Source organism: Dasypus novemcinctus, chromosome 24 (assembly GCF_030445035.2).
Source record: "Dasypus novemcinctus isolate mDasNov1 chromosome 24, mDasNov1.1.hap2, whole genome shotgun sequence".
NCBI lineage: Eukaryota > Metazoa > Chordata > Mammalia > Cingulata > Dasypodidae > Dasypus > Dasypus novemcinctus.
The window spans coordinates 31,164,363-31,192,031 of record NC_080696.1 but is presented as its reverse complement, the minus strand read 5'-3'; the positions used below and the strand labels follow the sequence as shown (position 1 = coordinate 31,192,031).

Genomic DNA, 27,669 nt, shown 5'->3' with positions numbered 1-27,669 from the left:
CTGTGATCCAGTTTCCTCATCTATATAATTAGGCTATCATTAATACCAATCTCATAGGGTTGGGTTGTGAAGATTAAGTAAATGAACACAAGTAAGACATTTAGAATAATGTGGTGCGTAGCAAGAAAGCACTGCCTGTCATTTATTAAGAATATATTTAAGCCAAATTTCCTATCCTCTCCGTCCCCGCCCCAGCATACGCCTGCCACATTTTGGGGATGGAAAGTCTGGCTCAGGGCAAGGAAGCTTCTTCTCGTCGACCCAAACTCCCGCGAGTAACGGTCCTCCCTGCGGCGCAGGAGATGGGCATCCCAGCTTGGACTCCGCGCGCCCGGAAAGGCCGGCCCCGCCCCGCCCGGGTTCTCGCCGGCGGAACCTTATGTGTCGGGCTCCAGTTTCCAGTCGAGCGCGCTCAAGCTGCTTCGCAGGCACTCGGAGCTACTTCCGGGGGCTGCGCTCCTCCCCTGGGCGGCTCGGATTTAGGCTGCAGGGGGAGTAGGGGCCGCGGCAAGCCGAGTTGAGGAGCCCAGCGGTCCCTTCCGAGGGCCTCGCCAGCTCACTGCACTCTTGCATTTCCTTCTCCCGTCCGCAGAAGCCGCCGGCGCCCATGGCGGGCTTGGAGGTGCTGTTCGCGTCCGTGTCGCCGGCCATCACCTGCGCGCAGGACGCGCTCATCTGCTTCCTGCACTGGGAGGTGGTGACGCACGGCTACTACGGCCTGGGTGTCGGCGACCAGGTACGCCGCGGAGCCGGCCTGGGGCCAGGGCGGAGGGGAGGCTGTCTCCTGCTCAAATCCGGAGGCCGGGAGGCCGCGTTCAGAGCGCCGGACACCCCCTCGCCAAGTCCGGGTCCCAGGGCTCGTGACGCCATTGGTATAGCCTGTGGGCGGGGAGATGCTCAACTGTCTTGGCCCAGACCTTCACAGTACAGCTGGCACGATATTATTTGTAAACTCAAGGGCAGACGCTCCCTATAGACTGCCTTGCAGCCCCCCAGGCCAGGATTGTGTGGACCTAGCACCGAGACTTCGACCCCATGAGCACTTCTCACCTACCTGAACTCTTCTCAGTTCCTTATCCCACATTCTAGAGGGGTCGGAGGTCGTGCGCGGTTCACACAAGCCCTCGTGCTGGACCCGAGCCTCTAGCAGGGTCCTGGTACGGGTATGGGGAGGCGTTTTACTTACTCACCTCTAGCCTAAGGCTCTTTCTTCCCTCCTCATCTTGGGTTCAGGGAGTTTACACACCCTTCACCCTTCACTGAAGGGCCCAGCGCAGCCCACTCACGGCCTTCATACCCAATTTAGGTTCTGGGAAGCAACACCCCACCCTCCACACGTACAGAAATGCACCCTGCGTGTGAGAGCCAGTAAGGTATCCACCACCACAGCAGTCTCTACAGGGCCAGCCCCTTCTCTCCCAGCCCCAGGCCCTGCCTCTCACAGCTGGGCCTTGTCATCTCCACAGAGTCCTAAGACTGCTGGACCGAGTCCGCCTCACTAATTCTTTGATCCACCATTCTCCCCTCTTCCCTATTCCTTCCCTGTAGCTGTCAACTTCCACACCACCCCATACATCAACTTCCTGGAATATTTGGGCCTGGCCCCCTTACTGCCCCTTCTTTTTCCATCTACTCCAGCAGAGAAAACATACTTGAGCCACAGTCCCTACATACACACACTTGGGCACTGCCCCTCACTTTCACCCACCTCTCATTCTCTAAACCCAGATTAGTTCTAGGGAGCACGCCATCCCCTCCCTTGTGCCTTGCAGTGAAATTTTAACCTTCCTCTCATTTCTAACTGCTTCACTTCTCAAACCCCTAACCTTTTTTTTAGCTTCTCAGGTACACATTTAGAGTCCTAATTTTCTTCTCCTGACACAAAGCTTTGGGGACCCCTCCTCATACAGTCATTACACATCCCAAACATTTAGAGCCAGCTCTGCCCCCACTGCTCCCATTCCTCTGTCACCTACAACCTGGAACCAAGACCATCACACCCCTCCCACACTTTACTCCTCCCCTGACACACACACACACACACACAGGTAGGAATTAGAGCACAAGACCTGTAATGGCTTTCTGGCTCTTTTCCTTTGCACACCTCAAGTATCTCACTGGGACCCCAGATATATACTCCGCATCCTCCGCCTCCCATCTCAGACTCAGACGTTATTTCCTATTCCTCAAATGGGCTCTGGGACTGGAGATGAGGCAGGGAAAGAAGGGCCAGCTTTTCACACACATACCTGGAAGCAGGAACCATGCTACCCTCCTAAATGCATCAATCCCTGTTCTTTCTGTTCAACCTGTACTTTGATCCACTTACCCTACCTTTCAACATTTCAGACCTTTGGACCAAATAGAGAGAAGGCCCCCTTTCACAAGTGTCAAGATCCCCCTTCCTGTGTATAGTGCCCCCAACAGAAACCTTACCCCACTCCAGGTTTTTAATCTTTAATTTGCCCCAGTCATTTCATTTCAACTTTTCCTGGATATATAATCAGTGCAAGGGGCTGTAGGATTGGGGTGAAAAGTAAGACTTCATCCTGTCCTTGGAGCTTCCTCTCAGCCCTTAGCTCCCTCCCCCCTTCGCCATCCCTCAGACTGAACAGGTCTGTCCTGCTCTGTGCCCCTTAGTTACTCCCAGCTGGCCACTTCTCTGACATTGTCAGAAGCCTTTCCCTGTCCCCTCCCTCTAAGTACTCACCCTTGCCTTTATCCCAGGACAGGACCTTGTTAAAGAGAGCCTTCCCAGTTGCCTTCTCTTGCCGCTCTGTAGATACACATCAACACTGCTGATCCACTCCCACCATTCATCCCCTCACACCTCCTGTCACCAACTCTGCATTACTTCTACAGCTTAGGGGCATCAGCTCAGATAGGTTGTTGGCTCCTTTCAACTGCCATCCTCCTCTTGCCATATGCTCTGGGCCCCAAAATTTTCAGGTCAAATGTGCAGAAAGAAGTTCTCATTTTAATACTGGTTTTAAAAATAAGGTCCTTGACTGATTCACAAAGGCCTATTCAGTTGCACCCTGTTCTTGGCGCCATGTGTTGAGTTCCTGCAGGCCAGGAAAAAAAAATGCTTTCTCCAGACCTCTGAGCAGGCCAGGGAGCCTGGGGAATAAGAGTTTGAGAGGATGTTGCCCACGGCCCCTCTGTTCACCTCTGAGGCATGGATGTTTGGACTGCAAACTGCAACCTCTGCCGCAGAGGTTGGCATCTGTCTTTTTTCCTTACATTCCACAGGACTCAGGTTGTCCTCTCACTTCTGCCAAGTCTCCTTTCATTCTGGAGAGAAGCTGTTTGGAGAAACATCTTTCCTGTTAATTTAAGAGGGGGTTTGATTTTCTGACCTGGGGGCAGCAGACTCTGCTGAGACCCTTAGTATTTGCCAAACTCAGAGGGTGTACCTCCTGTTGCCCATTCTTCTGGGGTGATAAGAGGGAGAGGAAGGTTGTGGGAATGTGTATTTGACTGTTGATTGTTGACAGTTAAGTAGAAAACTAAATTGTATACATTTCTCATTGGTTTATTGTATATGTCAGACTTGATTAGAAGAGCAATACAGCCCCTGGCTTCAACAAAAATCCAGTACTGGAAGTTATATTTACACTGCTCATAAGAACTTTACATGTGTGTCACCTGGTTTAGGTGGCATGGGGGTAGAGAGACTGCCATAGACTCTTAAATTAGAGAATGTTGTTTCCTTGTGTAACAATCTAAAGATTGTAATGGAAGGGAGAAAAATGCCCAAATTGATCAGTCTGTGTGAGTTGTTTTGGGGGTTTCTGCCCAGAAACACTGGAGTAAACTCCTAGCCATTAAAACGTGCTTTGAGCCCCAGGATTTTGCCTAAGGCAACAGCTACCTGTCTTTGGGTCAGTCTGGTGGATGTGGCTGGGAGTAATTGTTCTCCAGTCATAGCCTGGGTAGCCAGGAGCTCTGAATTCCAAACTCTGTATCTGACTTGTTGTGACCTTGAGGGGCAATTCTCAGCCCCTCTCAGGCCTTAGCTTTTTGCTTGCAGGGGAGTTCAGGACAAGGCCAAGCACTTTGGCTGCTTTCCAACCTTAGCATTCTGGGAGGCCTGAGATCTGATATCAGGGCCTAACGGTGGTTGAATGCCATGTTTGGCCTGATATACCAGGGACAGTCCCTCTTAGTCTCACCTCTGTCTTCCCCATATCAGGGCAGCCCTTGGGCCTGGGGAATGTTGGTCCCACTGCAGTGAGGCATCAGCCTTGCCCAACCTCAGGATTCCCTCTGACCTTGGAGGTGAGGGGTGGTGAGCAGATCAAATTATCTATATTCCAAGAAAGAATTTTGGGAATTGAATGCTGTATGTGGGAGTATGTACTAGAAATGAAAAGACCCTGGACAGAAGACAAGGCATGTTATCAAAATCTGGCTCCTGAAGTAAACCTTAAATCCCCAGCACTAACCATGTTATAGGAAATGTACTGTGTTGGAAAGAAGGTGGGAGAGCAGTACTTTCTTTTTCACTCAACTAAGTGGTTTGATTAGTTTCACTTTCGTTTCTCTGAGTCAGGCCATTCTCTCTCCTTGTTTCTCTACTTCAGGCCTGTGAGGTTTCCTTCTCATCCAGCAGGATTTTAAGCCATGCAGTTGTGCTGTCCTAAATTTTATTTGGGACCACTTTCCCCAGGTGGGTTCCTGAGCACCAGGGGTGCCCAAGGAGGACAAGCTTACAATCCTCAGGTTGTGGCCACCCTCTGTCCTTGGTCTGGGTAGGTCCTGCATTGCTGGACCTTTGTCTTTATCTCGGGTCCCACTCCCATTCCACCATGGGCACCCACTCTCATGGATGAAAGTCTTCCCAGTCTACCCAATCCATGGTTAATTCTATAGATCTGTGCCCATGGGGAAAAAAAACAAGGTTGTATTTTCTGTGGGTTTTTAATTTTTTTTTACATAGATGGGCTAAGCTGTACACCTCATTTTTTCTGGACTTTTCTTTAAATGATATCTTTTATTTATTTATAATACTACAGATCTAGTTTGTTCCTTCTTACTGCTTTCTAGTATTCCACTCTAAGCCTAGTTGGTATTTTACTTCCACTTAGGCTGCCCCAGACAATGTTGAGATGAAAATCCCTTGTCATGTCCCTGTGCAGGGGGTTCCTCCAGGAGTGAGGATTGTTGGGTCTTGGGTGTTGGCTCACTGATAGCACTAAATACTGTCAGACTGCGCTCCAAGGGCCTTATGAGTTTAAGCACCTACCAGCAGTGCCTGCTGGTTTCAGTTTCCCCCAAATCCATGCAAGCATTTGACAGAAATAGAAACTGAGTAATACTAGGCTGCTGGGGATAACCTGTTATCTTATAATTTTAATGTGTACTTCTCTAATTGCTAGTAAAGTTGTACATCCCTTTATATACTTGTTTAATCACTTATCTTTTGCCAGTTTTTCAAGTTGCCTCCCAATTTTTTATTGTTATTTTCTAGGTATTCTCTTTATATACTAGATATTAATTCTTTTCATTTGCAGTGAGGGCAAATATTTCTTTTAGCCTATGGCTTACCTATTAACTTTGTAGTGTCTCTTATTGAAGAGAAGCTTTAAATTATGAACAATCTCAAAGACATCATATTTTTCTTTTATGGGTCTTGTTTAAGAGATCCTTCCACATCTGGAAATTACTATATTAGTTTTCACATTTTTTTCTACTCTAGAATTATTTTTCAGACTTTAGTGTGTAAAGGAAAAGTTCTAGGGTTATTTAAAAAGAAAAGAAAGAAAGAAGCACAACACAACCACCAGGTTGGCAAGAGTTTAAAAGTTGAACAATAGCAACATTGCTGAGGATATGTAGCAATAGGAATTCTTATACATAGCTGTTAAGAGTGTACATTAGTACCTTTTTATTAAACAATTGGACTTTACAAGTTAACAGTTCTTCCCCCAAGCTGCTCTAGAGAAATTCATTAGGAGATATATACAAGAATGTTCATAGCAACATTGTTTATAATAGCAAAACAAAAAACTGGATACATATCCACAAACAAGTAAATGTATAAACTTGAGTATATTCATACAGGGGAACTGTATATAACTGTGAATGTGAATGAGCTCTAGTTAAATGCATTGACATAGATGAATCTTAAAAACTTCAAATGAAAAATGCTAGTGGCAGAGGTGATACCATTTATATCAAATTCAAAAGCATTGGAAACTGTATTTTTATGGTTGCATATACAGAAATGCAACTGTTAGGAAAGTAAGGAAAATTTTTTAAAAAGTGTCGTGGTTATCACTGAGATGGGAGAGATTCACTGAGACATGCTTCTCTGGCTTTCACAGAATTGGTGATGTTCTATTTTTTAGGCTGGTGGTAGATACACAACTTTCCGTTTTATAATTTTTTTATCTTGTGGATATGCTTTAGTTTGTATAAAAATTGTACATAATTTTTTATTAAACCACTGCAGTCGGGGGTAGACATCAGAATCTGTATTTTTAATGAACACCTTGCTGATCCTATTTTAGATCACCCGATGTCCAAACTTGGAAGCAAAGAACCTTAGAAATTTCCAGTATCCCTTGAGTTAATTGGCCTTATTCTTGACAGGGATACAGAGGGAAGGTGATTATAAAACCAAGGCTTCAGATTCTTGAAAGGTTCCAATTCTGGGTCAGCTGTGGAAGAGAGAGCACTAGACCAAGAGTCCAGAGAGCCAGGTCTCAGACTTCTAAATTGCTCTATAACCTTGGACAAGTCATTCTCAGTCTCCATCTGTGAAATGAAGGAGTGGGATTAGAGTACCTCCAAGGTCCTTAATAGCTCTGTGTTCTGAGGTTATGATCTTTCTCCTTTCAACCCTGGATGGCCGCTCAGCCATGCTCCAGTGATAAGAAGTCAGAACTGCTGCCAGCTGGATGGAACAACAATAAGGACCTGTATGTCCTCCGGTATGAGTCTAAGGATGAGTCAAAAAGTCTCCTTGTGAAGGCTGTCACCGTGGAGAACAGCATGATCATCAATGTGCTGGTGAGTCCCTGGAACACACAGAGATCTGCTGATGGGAGTCGACATTAGGGTGGCCCTTTTGAAACCCATTTAGCAGTGTGACTCAAGAACCTTAAATGTTCACCGAGACTTTACCCAGTGAGCCCACTTCTGGCACTTTATCCTGAGGTGAGAATCCTAAATATAGAAAAACTGCACAAAGGTGCTCAAACCTGTTATTATAAAAGGAAAGGGACTGTCAACAGGGGAATGGTTAAGTAAATTAAGGTAAATCAATTCAGTGATAATGTAAGAGACAAAAGTTTACTGTAGCCACAGTGGGCTACATTTAGTTCATTAGATAAGCTAAATTCTTTTCTGCCTTGGAGCCCTTGCACCTCCTGTTTCCTCTGCCTGGAAAGCTTTACCTTCCACCTCACACACACACATGCACTCTGGTACCATTCATTCAGGCTGGCTAACTCTTCTCATTTTTCACTTCATCAAAAAGTTCAGTTCTGACTACCTGTGTGTGTGTGTGTGTGTCCCACCCCCACAGAAAAATTGAAATGATATCTCTTTTATCATTTTATTTTCCTGCCTGGTATATATCACAACATTTTACTTATATATTTATTTATGCTTTGGTTTGTCTGTTTTCTGCCAATGGAGGACAACGACTTTCTTTTTGTCAAGATTTGTCTTGGTTGTGTGTGTGTTTTTATATAAAAGCATCATGTTGTACATATTGTACTATACCTTGCTTTTTTCACTCAATATGTTTTGGAGGCCTTTACATGGGAATGCATGTAGATGTCCTGTATTCATTTTAACTGCTATCTAGTGTTCTGTAATATGAATATGCCATAATTTATTTGTCCCTTTCCCTTTTGGTGCACATTTTGATCTTGTATCTCATATTGTTCTTAGCTACAAGCAACAGAATCCTTTCAGGTTAATATAAACAGAAGGGATTTTTAGGTAGCTCATTAAATTGTTGGAAGAAGTAGATTCAAAACCAGGCTTCCAGGAATTGTACCCCAAACCATGCCATGGAAACCACTGCTGCAGCTCTAGGAATCGGCTAACACTGCCAGCCCTAGTGCCCCTTCTTATCAGGCACTGATGGAGTCTTACCAGGCACCTCTACTGCCACCCTCATTAGCAAGAGGGGCCTGCTTCTGCACATTGCTGACCTGACCTCCAAGTCAAAGTTGTGTGTCCATTGGGCATTTCAGTTTTGTGACTGTTCTCCAGCTGTACAAGAGCCTAGGAAATAGTTTTTCTGGCTACTGCTTCAGAAAGGCAGTATTTTTAAGTTAGAGAAGTCCCTAAGCATTAGAAGGCTATTTCCTGTATTACAAACATTTATATATCTCTTTATGCACATATGTATTTCTTTAGATTAAATATTTAAATTTGTTGTGCTTCCCCCGCCCCCTTTAGCCCAGAAATGTCCCCAGTCTCTCATTTTTTATTTTCATTTTTCTAGGAATGTTGCTCACAGCTAGTGACAGACTTGACGCTGAACTTGGAGGATTATATCAATGAAGAGCACCTACATGACTACCACAGGTACTTCCAAATGATGACTTTTCCCTGGGAAAAAGAAGAGGGATCCAATGGTAAGAGACAAGAAGTGGGGTAGAGGTGTCCAACAAGTCGAGGAAGGCTGACAGAGGGCAGTTTCATTCCTGGACTCAGTCTCTTCTCAGTTCTCTTGTCTGTTATTAATTGATTTGAAGAGAAGACTCACATAGGAAATGGCACATGAAATAAAACTATGCAAACAAGAGTCCATTGAGAGTAGAAATGGGCCAGGACAACAGGTTCACACAGGATAGACTCCTGGGAGGAAGCATGCCTAATCAGATCCCCACCCTACCCCCAACTTTTTGACACTTTCAACCCCACAGAAAAGATGAATTGCAGAAATAGTACAGTGAACACCTATATACCTGTCACCTTGACTTACCAATTTTTAGCATTTTTGCCTTATTTACTTAATCTTTCTATATGCTTTTTTGTTCTTGAACCGTATGAGAAGTAGTTGCAGACTTAATGAATCTTTGCTCCTAAATATTTCAGTGTGAATCTATTCTTACAAAAGGATCCTCCTACATAACCCTGATACAATGATCACACTCAGGAAATTTAGAATTGATAGAATAATGTCATTTAATACAGAATCCACATGTAAAGTTCTGTAGGCATCCCAGCAGTGTCCTTTTTAGCTTTTCTTTTGGTTTTTAATTTTGGAGGTTTTTTTCCCTTATCCATCCAAAGATCATACATTGTATTTACTTTCAAGTCTCTTTAGTTCCCTTTAATCGAGAATAGTTTCCTAGTCTTTTGTTTTGTTTTGTTTTGTTTTGTTTTGTTTTCATGGCATTAGTAATTTTGTGGACTCCAGGTCAGTTGTGTTGCAGAATGTTCAGGTTGTTTCCTCATCATTTGATTTGGGTTGAGTGTTTTTGACAAGACCACTACATAGGTAAGGCCATGTCCTTCTTGATGCATCACATCTGGCACATGATGTCTGTCTGTCTTAGTGATGTTTTTACACTTGATCACTAGTTGAGACAATGACTATCAGATTCCTCAGTAGTAAAGACATCTATTTTTGGTGTTTAATAAGTAATCTGTGGGGTTATATTAGGAGATTATGTTAATATTTTTTGTTTCCTAATGGTCTTTCACCCAGTGGTTTTAAGAGTCTTGCCCAAATCAGTTATTCCTGTGATAGTTATAAGATCGTGATTTTCTGTTTTATCATTCTTTTTTTAGGAGGTACCAGGGATCACCCAGGACCTCGTACATGGGAAGCAGGCACTAAACCACTTGAGCTACATATGTTCCCAGTTAGCGTTCTTTTGTGAAAGAAAAAAAAAGAAATTTCTCTTATCCCTTATCCCCTTTATTATTTTTTAAAAATATCATTTTGGACTTGTAGATTCTTTTTAATTTAATGTTATAATCCATTCCTGTCATTCTTTGAATGCTCAAGTTGTCCCAGAGTTAGGCTTCTGTGCCCTTTGGACATTCTTTGAGCATTTTCTTACTTTTTGACACAACAAGATGTTCTAGGCTCATCTTGTACTTTTCTTGCCCCAGCACTGGAATCAGCCATTTCTCTAAGGAGCCATGGTATCTGTTAATGGGGGAATAGTATGGAGAAACCACAGTCTGGGCTCTGGGTATGCCCGTTAACTCTAAGGTGCTAATTGCATTTAGGTCATTTCCATAGGTAGAGGTAGGAAGCTTTTCCTTAAATATGGATTCCTACTGATATCCCTAATTATAACCTAACACCACCAAATTCTTCTATCTCCCTTTACTTATAACCTAGCATCACCAAAGTCTTCTCCCTTTTACCAGTGGTGAGAACCTTGATTTCCAAAAGTATCAACATATTTACTCATTTGCTTGATCCTAAAATACACATGGATAGTTTTAAATTGCTTCTTCAGTACCTACCAAGAACAAATCTACTAAGGAAAGTTTCAAATAGCGTTTCCTTCCAGCCTTTTTGTCCTTTGATTATGTCCATTGAGGAAGAACTTAGATTAATGCTTGTTTTTCTATAAATGTAGTTACCTTGTTGTTTAACATATAGTTAAGACCTTTTGTTTCTGCTTTATTCAGTTCTAGGGATCCCCCCTGAAATCCTCATTCACCTCCTCAGGTTTTGGAGGAAGCCTGCATCACTGTAAATTCAGTCACCAACTTTACCTGAACCTCAGAACTACCCAGAAACCCTGTTGCTTATCTCTGGCTTTCTATTCTCAGCAACAGCCATTTTTAACCCACTTCTCAGACCTCTCCAGACTACCCACCTCCATCATTCTAGAAGCTCCTGTTCCATGCAGCCAGTAAGTGAGATCCTCATCAGGGCCCTGCCTTCTCCCCTCATCTCTGCTTCTACTTTCTCCTTGGCTTTGGTGCCTGCCTCTGTGGCTTCTCTTGGAAAATTTTCTTATGGGTATCTGTAGCCCCGATTTCTTGTCTGAGTTCCAGGCCCTAGAACTAATTCTCTGCTTGGCATCACCACTTGGAGGTCTCATAGCCACAGTAAACTTGGTTTATCCAAAATTCAGGCCATGATCTGTCTTCATGAACCCCTCTCTCTTCCCATGTCCCTGCTTAGAAGATGATACCACCACCCCCCAGCTGCTCAGGCTAGAAGCCTGTGTCATCTCTGATGTTACAGTTCCCCTCACCTCCATGTCATTTCATTGTCAAGTCCTATTACTTCAGTTCCTAAATATCTCTCAGGTTTGACATTCCCCTTCACCTCCCCCCCAGTACGAGCCATGGTCCTTTCTCACCTGGAGCTACTGCATCAACCTCCTAACTCATCTCCCCGCTGGAAACGTCTGCTTGCCACCTTCCAGGTATTTCCTACACAGCTATCAGTCCAGTCTTTTTAAAACAGATCAGATCATGGTTAAAACCTTTGCTTAAAACACTTCTGTGAATGTCATTTCCTCAGAGAAGCTTCCTCTGACTTCCCATGTTTGATGTCAAAACATTGCTTTAAGGTCATAAGAGGGTATTTTATTTTGAGCTTCTTGAAGTTGGTCTCCTCCATTAGACTGTGATCTCCTTTGTGAGCAGGGCTTGGGTCTGTTTTGCAAGTCAATGAAGGAATGAAGAGTGCCAGGCCTGGCCTTGGCAGAGAGCTGCTCTTCTGAGTGTTACACATACCACATTCCTCTCCTGAAGGGGTAAGGGAAGGACATTTGGGGTATGGGCTTTCTCTTGACTTCTTTATTCTGGAATTCCACTGGAAGAGAATTTGACAAAACCTGTGGAAGACCCCATGCACTGTACCAGGCTGTTCGTGCTTATCAGAGCATTTTTTCTCAGCAAAACAGAGAAGTGGAGATAGTATCTGTTCTGTGTTTCCATTTCTTTTTCTAAATACTTTCGTTTTTGGGGGGAGGGATAGGGTGTTTTGTTTTCTTTTGTTTTTTGGCTACAGAGAAATGAGAGACACAGTAGTGCAACCTCAGAGTGTTGTTCTGAGAATGAAATGAGATGTCAGCACACAGAGTACTGCTTAGCACTGGGTGCAGCTTTTAGTGGACACACATGCACACGCACACACACAAACACATTCTGATCCCCAAGAATCATATCTGTGAGAGCTAGGGTTTGGATCTGCCTCCTGGTCATAAGACCCACCCTCTTTCCTCTGCCTCAGAGCCAGCAGTACTGAACTATCTGGTCTTATTCACCCTCCCACATCCCCCATCTGGTCCTTCTTATTAAGTAGTTATGGCATGTCTCACCTATTCTAGGAATCTGGACAAACTGTAATTTGCTAAGGAATGCGATATAAACCTGTTTTGTTCCTTTCTGTCATGCCCTTTCTGTCTTAGACAAAATGATAGGCTGTCTTTTTGCTAAAATGGCAGTTGTTTTACCAAGGGTTAGAAATTGTGTGAGAACTTCTCCTACAAGACTTAGCAGTTTTTGGATCAGGCCTGATTTCAATAAGTTAAACACCTGCCTAGAGAGATCAGTGGCCTACCAACCCTATCACACACAGCTCATCTTGGAAGGAGAAAGGAGTTAGACTTATCTCCTCCATCCAGCTTGTCAGGGAAGCAGCAGGAGCCCCCAAAGTTCTCTTCTAAGTAGGAACCTGATATGTGTAGGGATGTATGAGCCACAGGCCCTTAGATCTTCCAAAACATGTAGGTGTTACATTTTTTTTTTTTTTTGCCAGGCATTGTGAATCTTTTTATTTTTTTTTATTTTTTTTATTTTTTATTTTTTATTTTTTTTTAATATTTATTTATTATTATTATTTTTAATTACATTAAAAAATATATATGAGGTCCCATTCAACCCCACCGCCCCCGCCCCCCACTCCCCCCACAGCAACACTCTCTCCCATCATCGTGATACATCCATTGCACCTGGTAAGTTCATCTCTGAGCATCACTGCACCCCATAGTCAATGGTCCACATCATAGCCCAGACTCTCTCACGTTCCATCCAGTGGGCCCTGGGGGGATCTACAGTGTCCCGTAATTGTCCGTGAAGCACTATCCAGGACAACTCCATGTCCCGAAAACGCCTCCACATCTCATCTCTTCCTCCCGTTCCCCACACCCAGCAGCCCCCATGGCTACCGTTCCCACACCCATTCCACATTTTCTCTGTGGACATTGGATTGGTTGTGTCCATTGCACACCTATGTCAAGTGAGGGCTTAGATTCCACATGGGTACTGGATGCACTCTTCCCGCTTCTAGTTGTAGACACTCTAGGCTCCATGTTGTGGTGGTTGACCTTCTTCAACTCCATGTTAGCTGAGTGGAGTAAGTCCAATAAGTCAAAGTGTAGGAGCTGAAGTCTGTTGAGGCTCTGGGCCTGGGTGTCATATTATCAGTCCAGAGATTCAAATCCCCTACATATATCTTAAACCCAGCACCAACTACAATTCCAATAAAGTAGCATGCAAGTCTTGTGAAAAGAGATCCCCTCTGAGTCCATTTCCATCACGCAGAAACACCAGCTCCAAAGAAGGGCCATCTGTCATGGCAGTGAACCCCTTCTGCCATGACCATAGAACCCGTGGGTCTCTTTATCCCTCAAAAGAACCAATACCTGGGGTTGTATCTACCTTATCTGTCTCTTAGACTCTGTTCAGTTGTACATAGGGGTATTCCTTCTGACAACCTCCAGACTCTTTTTTAGAGACTCACAGCCTTATAATCTCATTTCTCCTTTCCATTTCCCCCTTACATTAGGTCAAACCGCTTCCCGAAGTCATGTTATTATATGTAGACAGGTATATTCTGCTGTTCCGCATTGAATCTTTAATTCAAGATCATTTTCTAGTTGCTTCTTCAGCTGGTATGTGGTAGTGATCCCTCGGTGCCAGGGAGGCTCATCCCCGGGTGTCGTGTCCCACGCTGGGGGGAATGCATCACATCTACATGCTAAGTTTGGCTGTGAGAGTGGCCACATTTGAGTAACATGAAGGCTGTCAGGAGGAAACCCCCAGGCTCAATGCTACTCTAGGCCTTGTTCTTATTGCAGGTGCATAGGCTCAAAAGTGTAGCCATTAGTATCAAGAGCCCACTGTTGGGCCCTCCTTCCTTCCTGGTTCTTGCCGTTGCACCTGGAGGATTGCCGCTGCTCTCCCAGGGCCCACAACAGTGACCCCCTGGCCAGGAGCCCAGTACCCCCCCAGTTGTTATTTTTAATTGTTTCCACTATGAGTATATATAGACATTACCATATACCCTGGGCATATGCCCTGTATAACTCCCTGTCAACCATATATATCCTGTCAATAACATCCCATATCAGTATTCCTCCGTTGCCATTGTTGAACCACTCTGTGATCCAAAACTTCCCGTAAAGTGAATCCCAACATAATGCCAGCTTCAGAAGAGTCTTAGATCACCAAAATTCATATATACAATATACAGTATTTCCCCAGATCCACCATAAAACCTTTTCCCTTCCACAGCAATAATCTTTTAACTTATTCATATCATATTTCCTGAAACTGATGTACAGATTCCGAAACTATAGTTTTCAAACAAGGTAACATTTGTGCTTACTATGTGGTCCATACTTTAGGTTGTACAGTTTTCTAAATTTTTTAGTTATCCTATGTTTTGTCTTATGGTTTTCATTATTAGTCTGTCGTCCCCTATATGTTTTTGGTGTAATATTAGCTGTTTTATATTCATCCTCGTGTACTCTCACATAACTCCTCTTTTGCCCCCTTATTTACCTTTGTTCCATCCATTGCACGTCCATTTTCCCCTCCCCTTAGGGCCCACAACGCCTGCCAATCTAATGCCCTGGGAGCCGTCCTTTCTCACGAGAGATACAGTTCTCTCTATTCGACGGCATTAGTCTTCCCCAGGATATGGGTCCACCCCACCCAATGGTAGAACCCACCTTGGCAAAATGAGCCTTCAGCTATTCCCTCCAGAGTCCGTCCCGCATCAGACCATACCCCCTGAGCGTCCTAACCAGGTAACCCTCCTACTTATACTTTGATACGTTTTACTCAACATTTAGTTCTCAATGAACTTCTGGCACTCTCCCATGTTTGCATGTTGCCCCTCCCTCCCACCTATTTCTTGGACCATATTACCCCTCTTCCCATCCCCAGCCCCCCTCAAACCCAGAAAACCCCACCCGAAGGTAACCCCTTGCCCCCATTTTGTCCCTTCTTTGTGCTCATACTTACCCCCAGCTCATCACAGATTCCACCCCTACAGACATTAACTCACAGCCTTCCTCCACCCCCCGATTTCCAGTAAGCCACTTTTCCAGACTCTAGCTCTCTGAGGCAGTTAACTTATTTCATATCATTGAGGTCATATAGTATTTGTCCTTCAATGCCTGGGTTGCTTCACTCAACATAAGATTCTCAAGGTTCATCCATGTTATCACGTGCGATTGTAGTGTATTGGTTCTTACAGCTGAGTAGTATTCCATTGTGTGTATATACCACATTTTATTGATCCACTCATCTGTTGATGGACTTTTGGATTGATTCCAACTTTTGGCGATGGTGAACAATGCTGCTATGAACATTGGTGTACATATATCGGTTTGTGTCCTTGTTTTCAGATCTGATGGGTATATACCCAGCAGTGGTATTGCTGGGTCATATGGCAAATCTATGGATAATTTTTTGAGAAACTGCCAAACTGTCCTCCAGAATGGTTGGATCCTTCTGCATTCCCACCAGCAATGGATGAGTGTTCCCCTTTCTTCACATCCTCTCCAGCATTTGTATTCTACTGTTTTTTTCATGGCTGCCAATCTTATGGGAGTAAGATGGTATCTCATTGTAGTTTTGATTTGCATTTCCCTGATAGCTAGGGATTTGGAGCATTTTTTCATGTGCTTTTTAGCCATTTGTATTTCTTCTTTGGAGAAGTGTCTGTTTAAATCTTTTTCCCATTTTTTAAATGGGTTGTTTATCTTTTTGTTTTCGAGATCTATGAGTTCTTTATATATGCAAGTTATAAGTCTCTTATCAGATATATGGTTGCCAAATATTTTCTCCCATTGTGTGGGTTCCCTTTTTACTTTCTTGACAAACTCCTTTGAGGTGCAGAAGGCTTTAATTTTGAGGTAGTCCCATTTATCTATTTGTTCTTTTGCTGCTCGTGCTTTTGGTGTGATATTCATGAAGCCATTTCCTATTACAAGGTCCTGTAGATGTTTCCCTACACTGCTTTCTAAGGTCTTTATGGTCTTGGCTCTTATATTTAGGTCTTTGATCCATCTTGAGTTGATCTTTGTATAAGGTGTGAGATGGTAATCCTCTTTCATTCTTCTACATATAGCTATCCAGTTCTCCAGGCACCATTTGTTGAATAGGCCATTCTCTCCCAGTTGTGAGGGTTTGGTGGCTTTATCGAATATTATATGGCTATATACATGAGGTTCTATATCTGAACTTTCAATTCGATTCCATTGGTCTGTGTGTCTCTCCTTATGCCAGTACCATGCTGTTTTCACTACTGTAGCTTTGTAGTATGTTTTGAAGTCAGGAAGTGTGATTCCTCCTATTTCGTTTTTCTTTTTCAATATGTCTTTGGCTATTCGGGGCCTCTTTTTATTCCAAATAAATTTCATAGTTAGTTTTTCTAGTTCCTTAAAGAAGGCTGTGTTGATTTTTATTGGGATTGCATTGAATGTGTAGATCAGTTTTGGTAGGATAGACATCTTAATAATATTCAGTCTTCCTATCCATGAACAGGGAATATTCTTCCATTTATTTAGGTCTTCTTAGATTTCCTTGAACAATCTTGTATAGTTCTCGATGTATAAGTTTTTTACCTCTTTAGTTAAATTTATTCCTAAGTATTTGATTTTTTTATTTACTATTGTGAATGGTATTTGTTTCTTGATTTCCTCCTGATCTTGCTCATTATTGGTGTATAGAAATGCTACTGATTTTTGCGCATTGATCTTATAACCTGCGACTTTGCTAAACTCATTTATGAGTTCTAGGAGCTTTGTTGTAGATCTCTCAGGGTTTTCTATATATAGGATCATGTCATCTGCAAATAATGAAATTTTGACTTCTTCCCTTCCAATTTGAATGCCTTTTATATCTGGTTCTTGTCTCAGTGCTCGAGCCAGTACTTCCAAGACAATGTTAAATAGGAGCGGAGACAATGGGCATCCTTGTCTTGTTCCTGATTTTAGAGGGAAGGATTTCAGGATTTCGCCATTGTAAACAATGTTGGCTTTAGGTTTTTCATATATACTCTTTATCATGTTCAAAAAGTTTCCTTGTATTCCGATCTTTTGGAGTGTTTTTATCAGGAAGGGGTGCTGTATTTTGTCAAATGCCTTTTCTGCATCTATAGATATAATCATGTGGTTTTTTTCTCTCAATCTGTTTATATGGTGTATTACATTGATTGATTTTCTTATGTTGAACCATCCTTGCATACCTGGAATAAATCCCACTTGGTCATGGTGTATAATTTGTTTACTGTGTTGTTGAATACGATTAGCAAGTATTTTGTTAAGTATTTTTGCGTCTAGGTTCATTAGAGAAATTGGTCTGTAATTTTCCTTTCTTGTGGTGTCTTTGTTTGGCTTTGGTACTAGGGTAATGTTGGCATCATAGAAGGAATTAGGCAGTGTTCCTTCTGTTTCGATTTTTTGGAATAGTTTCAACAGGATTGGTGTTAGTTCTTTCCGGAATGTTTTGTAGAATTCACCTGTGAAGCTGTCTGGCCCTGGGCTCTTCTTAGTTGGGAGATTTTTAATGACTGATTCTATCTCTTTGCTTGTGATTGGTTTGTTAAGATCATCAATTTCTTCTTTCGTCAGTATGGGCTGCTTATGTATTTCTAGGAATTTGTCCATTTCCTCTAAATTGTCATTTTTGTTGGAATATAGTTTTTCAAAGTATCCTCTTATGATAGTCTTTATTTCTGTGGGGTCAGTGGTGATATCACCTTTCTCATTTCTTATTTTGTGTATTTGCATCTTTTCTCTTTTTTTCTTTGTTAGTCTCGCTAAAGGTTTGTCGATTTTGTTGATCTTCTCAAAAAACCAGCTCTTGGTCTTGTTTATTTTTTCAAGTGCTTTCTTATTTTCTATTTCATTTAGTTCTGCTCTTATCTTTGTTATTTCCTTCCTTCTTCTTCCTGTTGGGTTACTTTGTTGTTGTTTTTCTAATTCCTTCAAATGTGCAGTTAATTCTTCAATTTCTGCTCTTTCTTCTTTTTTGATATATGAATTTATGGCTATAAATTTCCCTCTCAGTACCGCTTTTGCTGCATCCCATAAATTTTGGTATGTTGTGTTATCATTATCATTTGTTTCAAGGTAGTCATTGATTTCTTTTGAGATTTCCTCTTTGACCCACTGTTTTTCTAAGAGTGTGCTGTTTAATTTCCAAATTGTCGTGTGAAGTCTGGGTCTCTGTCCCTTGCAAATTTCCAGCTTCACTCCACTGTGGTCAGAGATATTGTTTTGTATGATTTCGATCTTTCTGAATTCATTAAGCCTTTCTTTGTGGCCTAGCATATGGTCAATCTTGGAGAATGTTCCATGTGCGCTTGAGAAAAATGTATATCCTGCTGTGTTTGGCTGTAATGATCTATATATGTCTATTAGATCCAGCTCTTCTAATATACTGTTCAAATGTTTTGTTTCTTTAGTGATTCTCTTTTGAGATGTTCTGTCCAGAGTTGATAGTGGTGTATTAAAATCCCCCACTATAATTGTAGATGCATCTATTCTTTCACTTAGTTTTTCCAGCGTTTGCCTCACATATTTAGAGGCGCCCTTGTTAGGAGCATAAATATTTATGATTGTTTGATCTTCTTGACAAATTGTCCCTTTCACTAAAATATAGTATCCTTCTTTGTCTCTCACAATTGTTTCGCATTTAAAGTCTATTTTGTCTGATATTAATATAGCTACTCCTGCCTTTTTTTGGTTGTTGTTTGCTTGTATGATTGTTTTCCAGCCATTCACTTTCAACCTCCATGAGTCTCTGGGTCTAAGATGTGTCTCTTGTAGGCAGCATATAGATGGGTCATATTTCCTTATCCAGTGTCCCAGTCTGAATCTTTTGATAGGTGAGTTTAATCCGTTGACATTCAGTGTTATTACGTTTAGAGAGTTATTTATGGTAGCCATATTTTGGTTGGATTTGTGTTTGTTATATTTTGTTTGTATTATTTTATTTTCCCCTTCTATTTTTGTCTTTCTTGTTGCTTTTACACTCTCCTCCATCTCTGACTGTCCTGTTTTTTCCTTTCTTCCTGCAGAACTCCCTTAAGAATTTCTTGAAGGGGAGGTTTCTTGTTGATATACTCTTTCAGTTTCTGTTTATCTGTGAATATTTTGAACTCTCCATCATTTTTGAATGCTAGTTTAGCTGGATAGAGTATTCTTGGTTGGAAATTTTTTTCCTTTAGTACCTTGACTATATCATACCACTGCCTTCTTGCCTCCATCGTTTCAGATGAGAAATCAGCACTTAATCTTATGGAGTTTCCCTTGTATGTGATGGTTTTCTTTTCTCTTGCTGCTTTTAGAATTTTTCTTTGTCTTGAGCATTGGATAATTTGACAAGTATATGTCTTGGGGTGGGCCTGTTGGGGTTTATGACCAGTGGAGTGCGCTGTGCTTCTTGGATATGTACATCTGTCTCTTTCAGTAGATTTGGGAAGTTTTCATTCATTATTTCCTGCAACACTCCTTCTGACCCCTTTCCCTTCTCTTCTCCTTCTGGAATGCCTATAATACGTATGTTTGAGCGTTTTGCGTTATCATTCAGGTCCCTAAGTCCTATCTGGATTTTTTCTACCTTTTTATTGACCACTTCTACTATCTGTTTGATTTCCAATGCACTGTCTTCCACATCACTAATTCTCTGCTCTGCCTCTTCTAGTCTGCTGATATTTGCTGCAAGTGTATTTTTGATTTCTTGAATTGTGGTGTTCATTTCCATCATATCTGTTATTTTTTTGCGCATGTCTGCAATTTCCCCTCCGAGTGTTGTCTTCACGCTGTTAACCTCTTTCATTACTTCATCAAATTTGTCGGTGATAAATGTTCTGAGATCTTTCATTGCTTGTGCGAAGTCCTGCCCCCCCTTCCTGATTTTCAGTTTGTTGATTGGATTCAGCCATGTTTTCCTGATTACTGGTTTGGTTTGTAGATTTTTGTTGCTGTCTTGTCAACATTTTTTCTTGACGGGTTTAATCAGTTCCTTAGCTTCTTTGTCTAGTCTTGGAGATTAATTAGCTGTTGTTTTTGCGTAAGTGTTATATCTTCTCTTTGTCACTTTGTTCTTCTTGTTCCAATTTCTTATTGCTAGTTAAGCTCACTTTAAAGGAAAGTATTAGTGCTGGGGAAAGTCAATTGTGTAAGGAAGGAAAATGTGTGAAGTAGTATTGGTGATATATGTTAACAAAGCAACAATATGAGTTCTGGGAGGATGGAGGTTAGATCATGTAAATTGTGTAGAGTTATAGTAGTAGGAAAGTACCTATAATGAGGTAGACGACTGAATATGGGAGGAATGTGGTACGTACTAAGAGGCTATTGTTTTTGTGAGAGAGGGAAAGAGAAAAGAAAGGTAATAGTTTCAGGGACGAATACCAGATGGAAAACTAAACAAAGGTATTAGAAATTAAGAGTTAGACACTTTGTGGATCAAAGAAAGGGAGATGGAATATAGGAGAGATAGCAGATGGTGGAGGATACCAAGTTGTAGGGGAAAGGGGATAGTGTAGATAGGCTAAATCTATTCACAGAGAAATGAGGCAGTGGAGGGTGAGGAAACCCAGCAAATGTGAGGTATTTCCTGTAGGACCTATTGTATTGTTAAGGTAAAATAGTATAAGAAGAATATTGGGGACAAGAAAGAGAGGATTGGAAAAAAAAAAAAAGAACAACAAGAACAACAACAACAACAAAAAATAAAATAAAAAACAAAAACAAAAACAAAAACAAAAAAAAACAAAGAACAGAAACCCCGCCGCCAGGCTCGACTGGGCTCAGCTGGGCTCCAGTCCCCCGCCCGCCGCCTGCCGCGGCTCGGCTGGGCTCGGCTTACCCTCCCGCCGCGGCTCGGCTGGGCTCGGCTTTCCCGCCCGCTGCGGCGCAGCGCAGCTCGGCTCTCCCGCTCACCGCCCGGCGCGGCGCGGCTGGGCTCGGCCGAGCTCAGCTGGGCTCGGGCCCCCGCCTGCCGCGGCGCGGCCGGGCTCGGCCGGACTCAGCTACCCTGGCCGCCGCCCGCCGGGGCTCCGCGCGGTGCTAGCTGCCTCGGCTCCACCTACCCAAGGAGGGAATCCTCCACACGTAGCTGGGATCTCCGTGTATATTTCACAGATGGATCCTCTCTGTTACCTTCCCTCCAAATCGATGTCCAGACACCTCCGGACCAGGAAAAATCCCGAAACAGCAGGTCCCAAAGAGTCTCCGACGCCTCCCAGCCAATTCCCCCCAGGAGCTAGTAACCGGGAAGTTCACTCAGCCGCCATCTTGCCTCCCCCTCCTGAAAAGTCCCAATTTATATCTTATAGACCAGTCCTTTCCGTTACCTTCCCACCAAATCGATGTCCAGACACTTCCTGCCCTGAAAAAATCCTGAAAAAGCCTGGTCCCGGAGAACCTCCAGCGGTGCCCAGCTGCCTCTTCCCAGGAGAGACGGCAAGGCAAGCTCACTCAGCCACCATCTTGCCGGAAGTCCCCAGGTGTTACATTTTTGAACCACAGGTTCTTTCTTCAAGCACAGTCTTACAGATTAAACTAGTAAAGTGGAATTCCCCTGGTGGAAAGGGTCAGGGTTGGGAAATGGAGGTTCCTATGTCCCATCCTCTTGACTTTTTCATGTGCCTTCCCTGGGCCCCCCTTCCATGCTAAAGAAAACCTGGGACCACTGATCTAGTTTAATATTCCCAGTTTATTTTATAGTTTTAAAATAATTGTATTTTCTCATTAAACTTTTTGATGTAACTGTAGACTAACAAGCAGTTGTAAGAAATAATAGAGATCCTGTGTTCCCTTTACACAGTTTATCCAATGGTAACATCTTATAAAACTGTGCTACAATATCACAACCAGGATATTGACATTGAGACAAGATCCAGAGGTACAGAACATTTCCATCACCACAAAGATTATTCCTGGTGCCCTTTTATAGCATACTTCCTTCCCCATCTTTAACCCCTAGCAACCACTAATCTGTTCATTTCTAAAATTATGTCACTTCAAAAGTGTTATATGAATGAATTCTTACACTATGTAAACTTTTGGGGTTTGCTTTTCCCATTTAGCATAATTTTTTTGATCCATCCAGATGTTCAAACATCAATCACTTGTTCCCTTATTTTGCTTAGTAGTGTTCCTTGGAAAGGAGGTACCACAGTTTGTTTAACAATTCACCCATTGGAGGATGTCCAGTTTGTTCCCAGTTTTTGGCTGTTACAAATAAACTGTTATGAACAGTCATGCATAGATTTTGTGTGGCCTTAATTTTTATTTCTCTGGGATAAATGTCTAATGAGAATTACATGATTAGTTTTATAAATGTTTGCCAAATTTTAAGATTATAAATTACAAATTATTGAATTAGAAATTTTAAGAATCTGCCAAACTACAGAGGGCTATATCATTTTATATTACCACCAGCAGTATAGGAGTAATTCCGCTTCTCTGCATACTCACCAGCGTTTGGTGGTATCACTATTTTTAATGTTAGCTATCCTGATAGGTATATATTGATAGCTCATTGTGGTTTTAATTTGCATTTCCCTAATGGCTAATAATGTTGAACCTCTTTTTTTTTTTTAATTTTTTTTTTTAAAGATTTATTTCTTTCCCTTCCCCTCCCCCCCCCCAGTTGTCTACTCTCTGTATCCATTTGCTGTGTGTTCTTCTGTGACCGCTTCTATCCTTATCAGCTCTGTATTTCTTTTTGTTGTGTCATCTTGTTGTGTCAGCTCTCCATGTGTGCGGTACCATTCTTGGGCAGGCTACGCTTTCTTTCGCCCTGGTTGGCTCTCCTTACGGGGCACACTCCTTGCGCGTGGGGCTCCCCTATGCAGGGGACACCCCTGCATGGCAGGGCACTCCTTGCGCACATCAGCACTGTGCATGGGCCAGCTCCACACGGGTCAAGGAGGCCCCGGGGTTTGAACCATGGACCTCCCATGTGGTAGGTGGACGCCCTATCCATTGGGCCAAGTCTGCTTCCCTGAACATCTTTTTAAGCACGTATTTGTCACCCGTATATCCTGTGCATTAAAATGTCTGTTAATGTCTTCTGCCATTTTCTAGTTGGATTGTTTCTTTTTTATTGTAGTGTTTTTGAGAATTCTTTGGATATTTTAGATCCAAGTCCTTTGTTGAATATGGGGTTTGCAAATCTTTTCTCCCAACTCGAAGCTTATCTTTTCATTCTCTTTGCAACATCTTTCACAAAGCAAAAGTTTTTAATTTCAATGAAATACAGTTTATCAGTTTTTGCTTTTATGGATCATGTATTTACTGTCAAGAGTAAGAACTCTGCCTAGGCTTTGATCTCAAAGATTCTTTCCTATGCTTTTTCCTAAATGTTTTATAATTTTATGTTTTACATTTAAGTCTGTGATCCATTTTGAATCAACTTTTTTGTGTTTCAGGTTAAGATTCTTTTTTTAACCACCTATGGCTCCGATTGCTCCAGGACCATTTGTTCCTCCCTCACTGAATTGATTCTGAAACTTTGTCAAAAGTCAGTTGTCCATACTTTCATGAGCCTATTTCTGGGTTTTCTATTAACATTCAATCTCACTGTCAATTTCATAATCTAATCATTATTGTGACTAGTAATAGACCTTATTATTTAGTAGAGACATCTTCCCACTTTCTTCTTTGCCAAGGCAATTTTAGCTATTCTAGTGTGTGTGCTTTTCCTTTAGAATAAGTTTGTCTACAAAAAAAAAAAAACTTGCTGGGATTATGATAGGAATCTCGTTAAACCTATAGATGAGTTTGGAGAGAATTGACATCTTTTTACTCGGTTGAGTCTTCTAATCCATGGCACAGTATGCCTCTCCATTTGTTTGGTATCTTTCGTTATCATGTTGTAGTTTTCAGTATATAGGCCCTGTACATGTTTTCATAAATTTATACCTAAATATTTCTTTTTTTTGGAGTGATTATAAATGGTACTGGTTTTATTTTTCTTTTTTTGTGGTGTTGGTATATTAAAATATAATTGATTTTTCTGTGTTCATCTTATATATCTGTTACCTTGCTGAAGTCAAGGTATTCTAGGGGTTTTTTGGTAGATTCCTTGGGAATTTCAAGGTCAACAACCATATCATCTCCAAACAGGGACAGTTTTATTCCTTCCTATCCAACCTGTTTGCCTTCTTTTTCCCCCTTACCTTATTGCAGTGCTTGGAACTTCCAGTATTATGGTTGTAATAGCCAAAGGGGTACTGATGCAAAGTACCAGAAATCTATTGACTTTTATAAAGGTGATTTAGTTGGGGTAAAAACTTATAGTTACAAGGCCCTAAAGAGTCCAACTCAGGGTTACTTCCTTACCAAACTCTGTTGCCACGTATTGAAGCAAGATGGCAGGCAACGTTTGCAACAGTTCAGCCTTCTCTTCCCTCTCAAGGCTCCATGGGCCCAGATTCTTCCAGTCTCCACTGTAGGCTGGCATAGGGCTCGTTTCTTTCCAGGCCCAGCTGCTCTGTTCTTTTTACAAGGTCAGCTGTATACGCTCAAGTGAATGGCTCATCTCTCTTCCCCAGGCCTCTGTCATGTCTATGGAGCTGTCTCTCTTCTGTGTATCTACTTCTCTTTGTGTCTCCTTGATTGAGTGTCCATTTATATAGCCCACAAAGGGAGGTGGGAACTCAAACTGAGTTACACTCTACTGATGTGGTCAAATCAAAGCCCTAATCATAATAGCATTTAACCAAAGACATCTCAGCTGAATCTAATACAATCAAAGTGTATCACGCCCAGAGGAACAGACCAGTTCACAAACATAATATCTCTTTTCGGAACTCATAAATAATATAAACTGCCACAATGGTGAATAAGAGTAGTGAAAAAGAATATCCTTGTCTTGTTCCCAATCTTAGGGAGAAAGTAGTCATTCTTTCACCTCTAAGGACATTGTTAGCTGTAGGGTTTTTGCAGATGTTCTTTATCGAGTTGTGGAAGTTCTCTTTACATTGTTTGCTAAGAGTTTTTAATCATGAATTTATATTGGATTTTGTCAAGTGCTTTTTCTGCATCAATGATGTGATCATATGATTTCTCTCTTTCAGTGTATTGTTATGGTAGATTACATTGGTTGATTTGTGAATATTGAACCAGCCTTACATACCTTAAAATAAATCCTATGTGGTTATAGTGTATAATTTTTATATATTGTTAGATTAAATTTGCCAGTATTTTTTGTGTGTGTTTTTTTGTGTGTAAGTTCATGAGAGATATTGGCCTGAAGCTTTCTTTTATTTTCTACTCTTTCTGGTTTTGATAGGATAAAAGTTGACCTCGTAAAATGAGTTGGGAAATGTTCCTCTTCTGTTTGCTGAAAACAATTGTGTGAAATTGTTGTGTTTTTTTCCTTTGTTCTTTTTGTAAATTTTTACAAACAAATGCTCTTCCTTTCCCCTCTCCTCTGCGCTCCCCCCCATCCTCTTCTTTAAATTATTGGAATTCTCCATTGAAGCCATTTAGTCTTAGAGATTATTTTTTGCTTAAATGTAAATTCAGTTACTTTTCATGAGACTATTCAGATTATTTCAGCTGAGTTGTGATAGTTTGTGGTTTTTGAAGAATTGTTCTGTTTTTTCTAAGTTGAATTTATGAGCATGAAGTTGTTCATAGTATTCTGTTAGCCTTTCAATGGTTGCAAGATCTCTTATAATAGCCTCTTTTCATTCTTGACATTGTGATTTGTGTCTTTTCTCTTTTTAGATTTTTCAGTTGTGCTAGAGATTTGTCAATTTTATTTGTTTTTTGAAAGAAGTTTTTGTTTTATTAATTTTCTCTATTCCTGTTTTAACTTTCATTGTTTTCTGCTTTTCCCTTTATTACTTCATTATTTCTGCTTGCTTTGGCTTTTGTTTTTTTAAAGATTTATTTATCCCTCCCCTCTCCCCCCATTGTTTTATGCTCACTGTCTGCTCTTTGTCTTCTTTTTTTTTTTAGGAGGCACTGGGAACCGAACCAGGACCTTCCATGTAGGAGGGAGGCACCCAATCACTTGAGCCATCTTCACTCCCTGCCTGTGTCTCTTATTGTGTTTCCGTGCTGTCTCTTCATGCATCATCTTGTTGCATCAGCTTGCCGTACCAGCCCGTCATGTCTGTTCACTGTCTTGCTCATCTTCTTTAGGAGGCACCAGGAACCAAACCTGGTACCTCCCATGTGGTAGGCGAGTGCCCAGTTGCGTAAGCCACATCCACTTCCCTGCTTTGGGTTTAATATGATCTTCTTTTTCTAGGTTCTTGAGGTTGGAATTTCAGTAATGATTTGAGATCTCTCCTTTTTTCTAATGTAAGCACTGCATTAGCTGTATCCCACATATTTTAAGATTGTATTTTTACTCAGTTGTGTGTATTTTTTTATTTTCATAAGACTTCCTTTTTGATCCATGGATTATTTTAGAAGTATGTTGTTTAATTTCCACGTTTGTAGATTTCCTATTATTTTTCTGTTACTGATTTCCAGTTTAATTGCATATGGTCAGAGACATATTCTGTATGGTTTCAGTTCTTTTAAATTTGTGAGTGTTTTTTGTTGTTGATGTTGTTGTCTGTTTTTATGGTGTAGGAGGATATGGCTTATTTTAAAACACCTAGAGTCCTGCCCAGTCATATTGCCTCATTCTGGCTTAACACCTCAGCTATAGTTCACATTGCTTTTCTGACATAGGCAAAGAAAAGAGACCCAAACAGGATATGGTAGGTGGTAGGCTCAGCCTTCCAGTGGGCCCCTGAATTAGAGACAGAATTGGACCTTGAGCAGCCAGAGTCCTACCTCCCTGGATCAGGAACCCAGTTCATCCACCTCACAGAGCCTCTGCTTTTCATGACCCTTCCTATGACAGGTGGTGAGCACACAATGAGACTAAGGGTGGGGTGGGGCAAGGTGAGTACAGAGGAGTAGCCAAGGCCAGGCCCTATGTCCCTGCACCCTCAGTTCTTTCTAATGGGGTGGTAAATGAGGAAGGGGATCTCAGATGCCTAAGAAGCTTAGGCCCAAACCTCGGAGACAGTGCCGGGCTGTTGCCCACCCCACCCAGGTCCGCCGGACGGCCCGTTCCCACCCTTGCAAACAGGCTAAGCGCAACATCAAAAGCTGTCAGGGCCGCCGGTGCCACCACAATACTGTGCACGGGGTTGCCAGCCAGCAGCAAGCAGTTGACAACTCATCTACTTCCTGCAGGACCTACAAGAACAGTGAGGAGCTTCGGTCTCGTATTGTTTCTGGAATCATCACACCTATCCATGAGCAGTGGGCCAAGGCCAGTGTAAGCAGTCCCCAGCGGGAGTTCCCCCCTGCTACTGCCAGAGAGGTGGACCCACTCCGGATTCCCCCACATCACCCACATACCATCCGACAGCCTCCCTGGTGAGTACAGAGCCCTCAGTCAGTAGCCCATGTGTCTGCAGAGGGATTCTAGTCATACACATCCTGCTACTTG

At 42.1% G+C, this 27,669-nt stretch overlaps 1 protein-coding gene across 1 annotated transcript in view; it reads left to right on the top strand.

Annotated features, from left to right (window-relative positions):
• Positions 1-348: 348 nt before the first annotated feature.
• The window catches only part of PSMF1 (proteasome inhibitor subunit 1), a 56,455-nt gene continuing 29,134 nt past the window's right edge, over positions 349-27,669 (top strand). The window contains exons 1-4 of the mRNA XM_004463980.5: positions 349-736; positions 6,865-7,017; positions 8,468-8,550; positions 27,411-27,596. Of these exons, the coding sequence (XP_004464037.1) occupies positions 608-736; positions 6,865-7,017; positions 8,468-8,550; positions 27,411-27,596 (551 nt within the window). The 5' untranslated portion in view covers positions 349-607. The remainder of the gene's footprint in view (positions 737-6,864; positions 7,018-8,467; positions 8,551-27,410; positions 27,597-27,669) is intronic.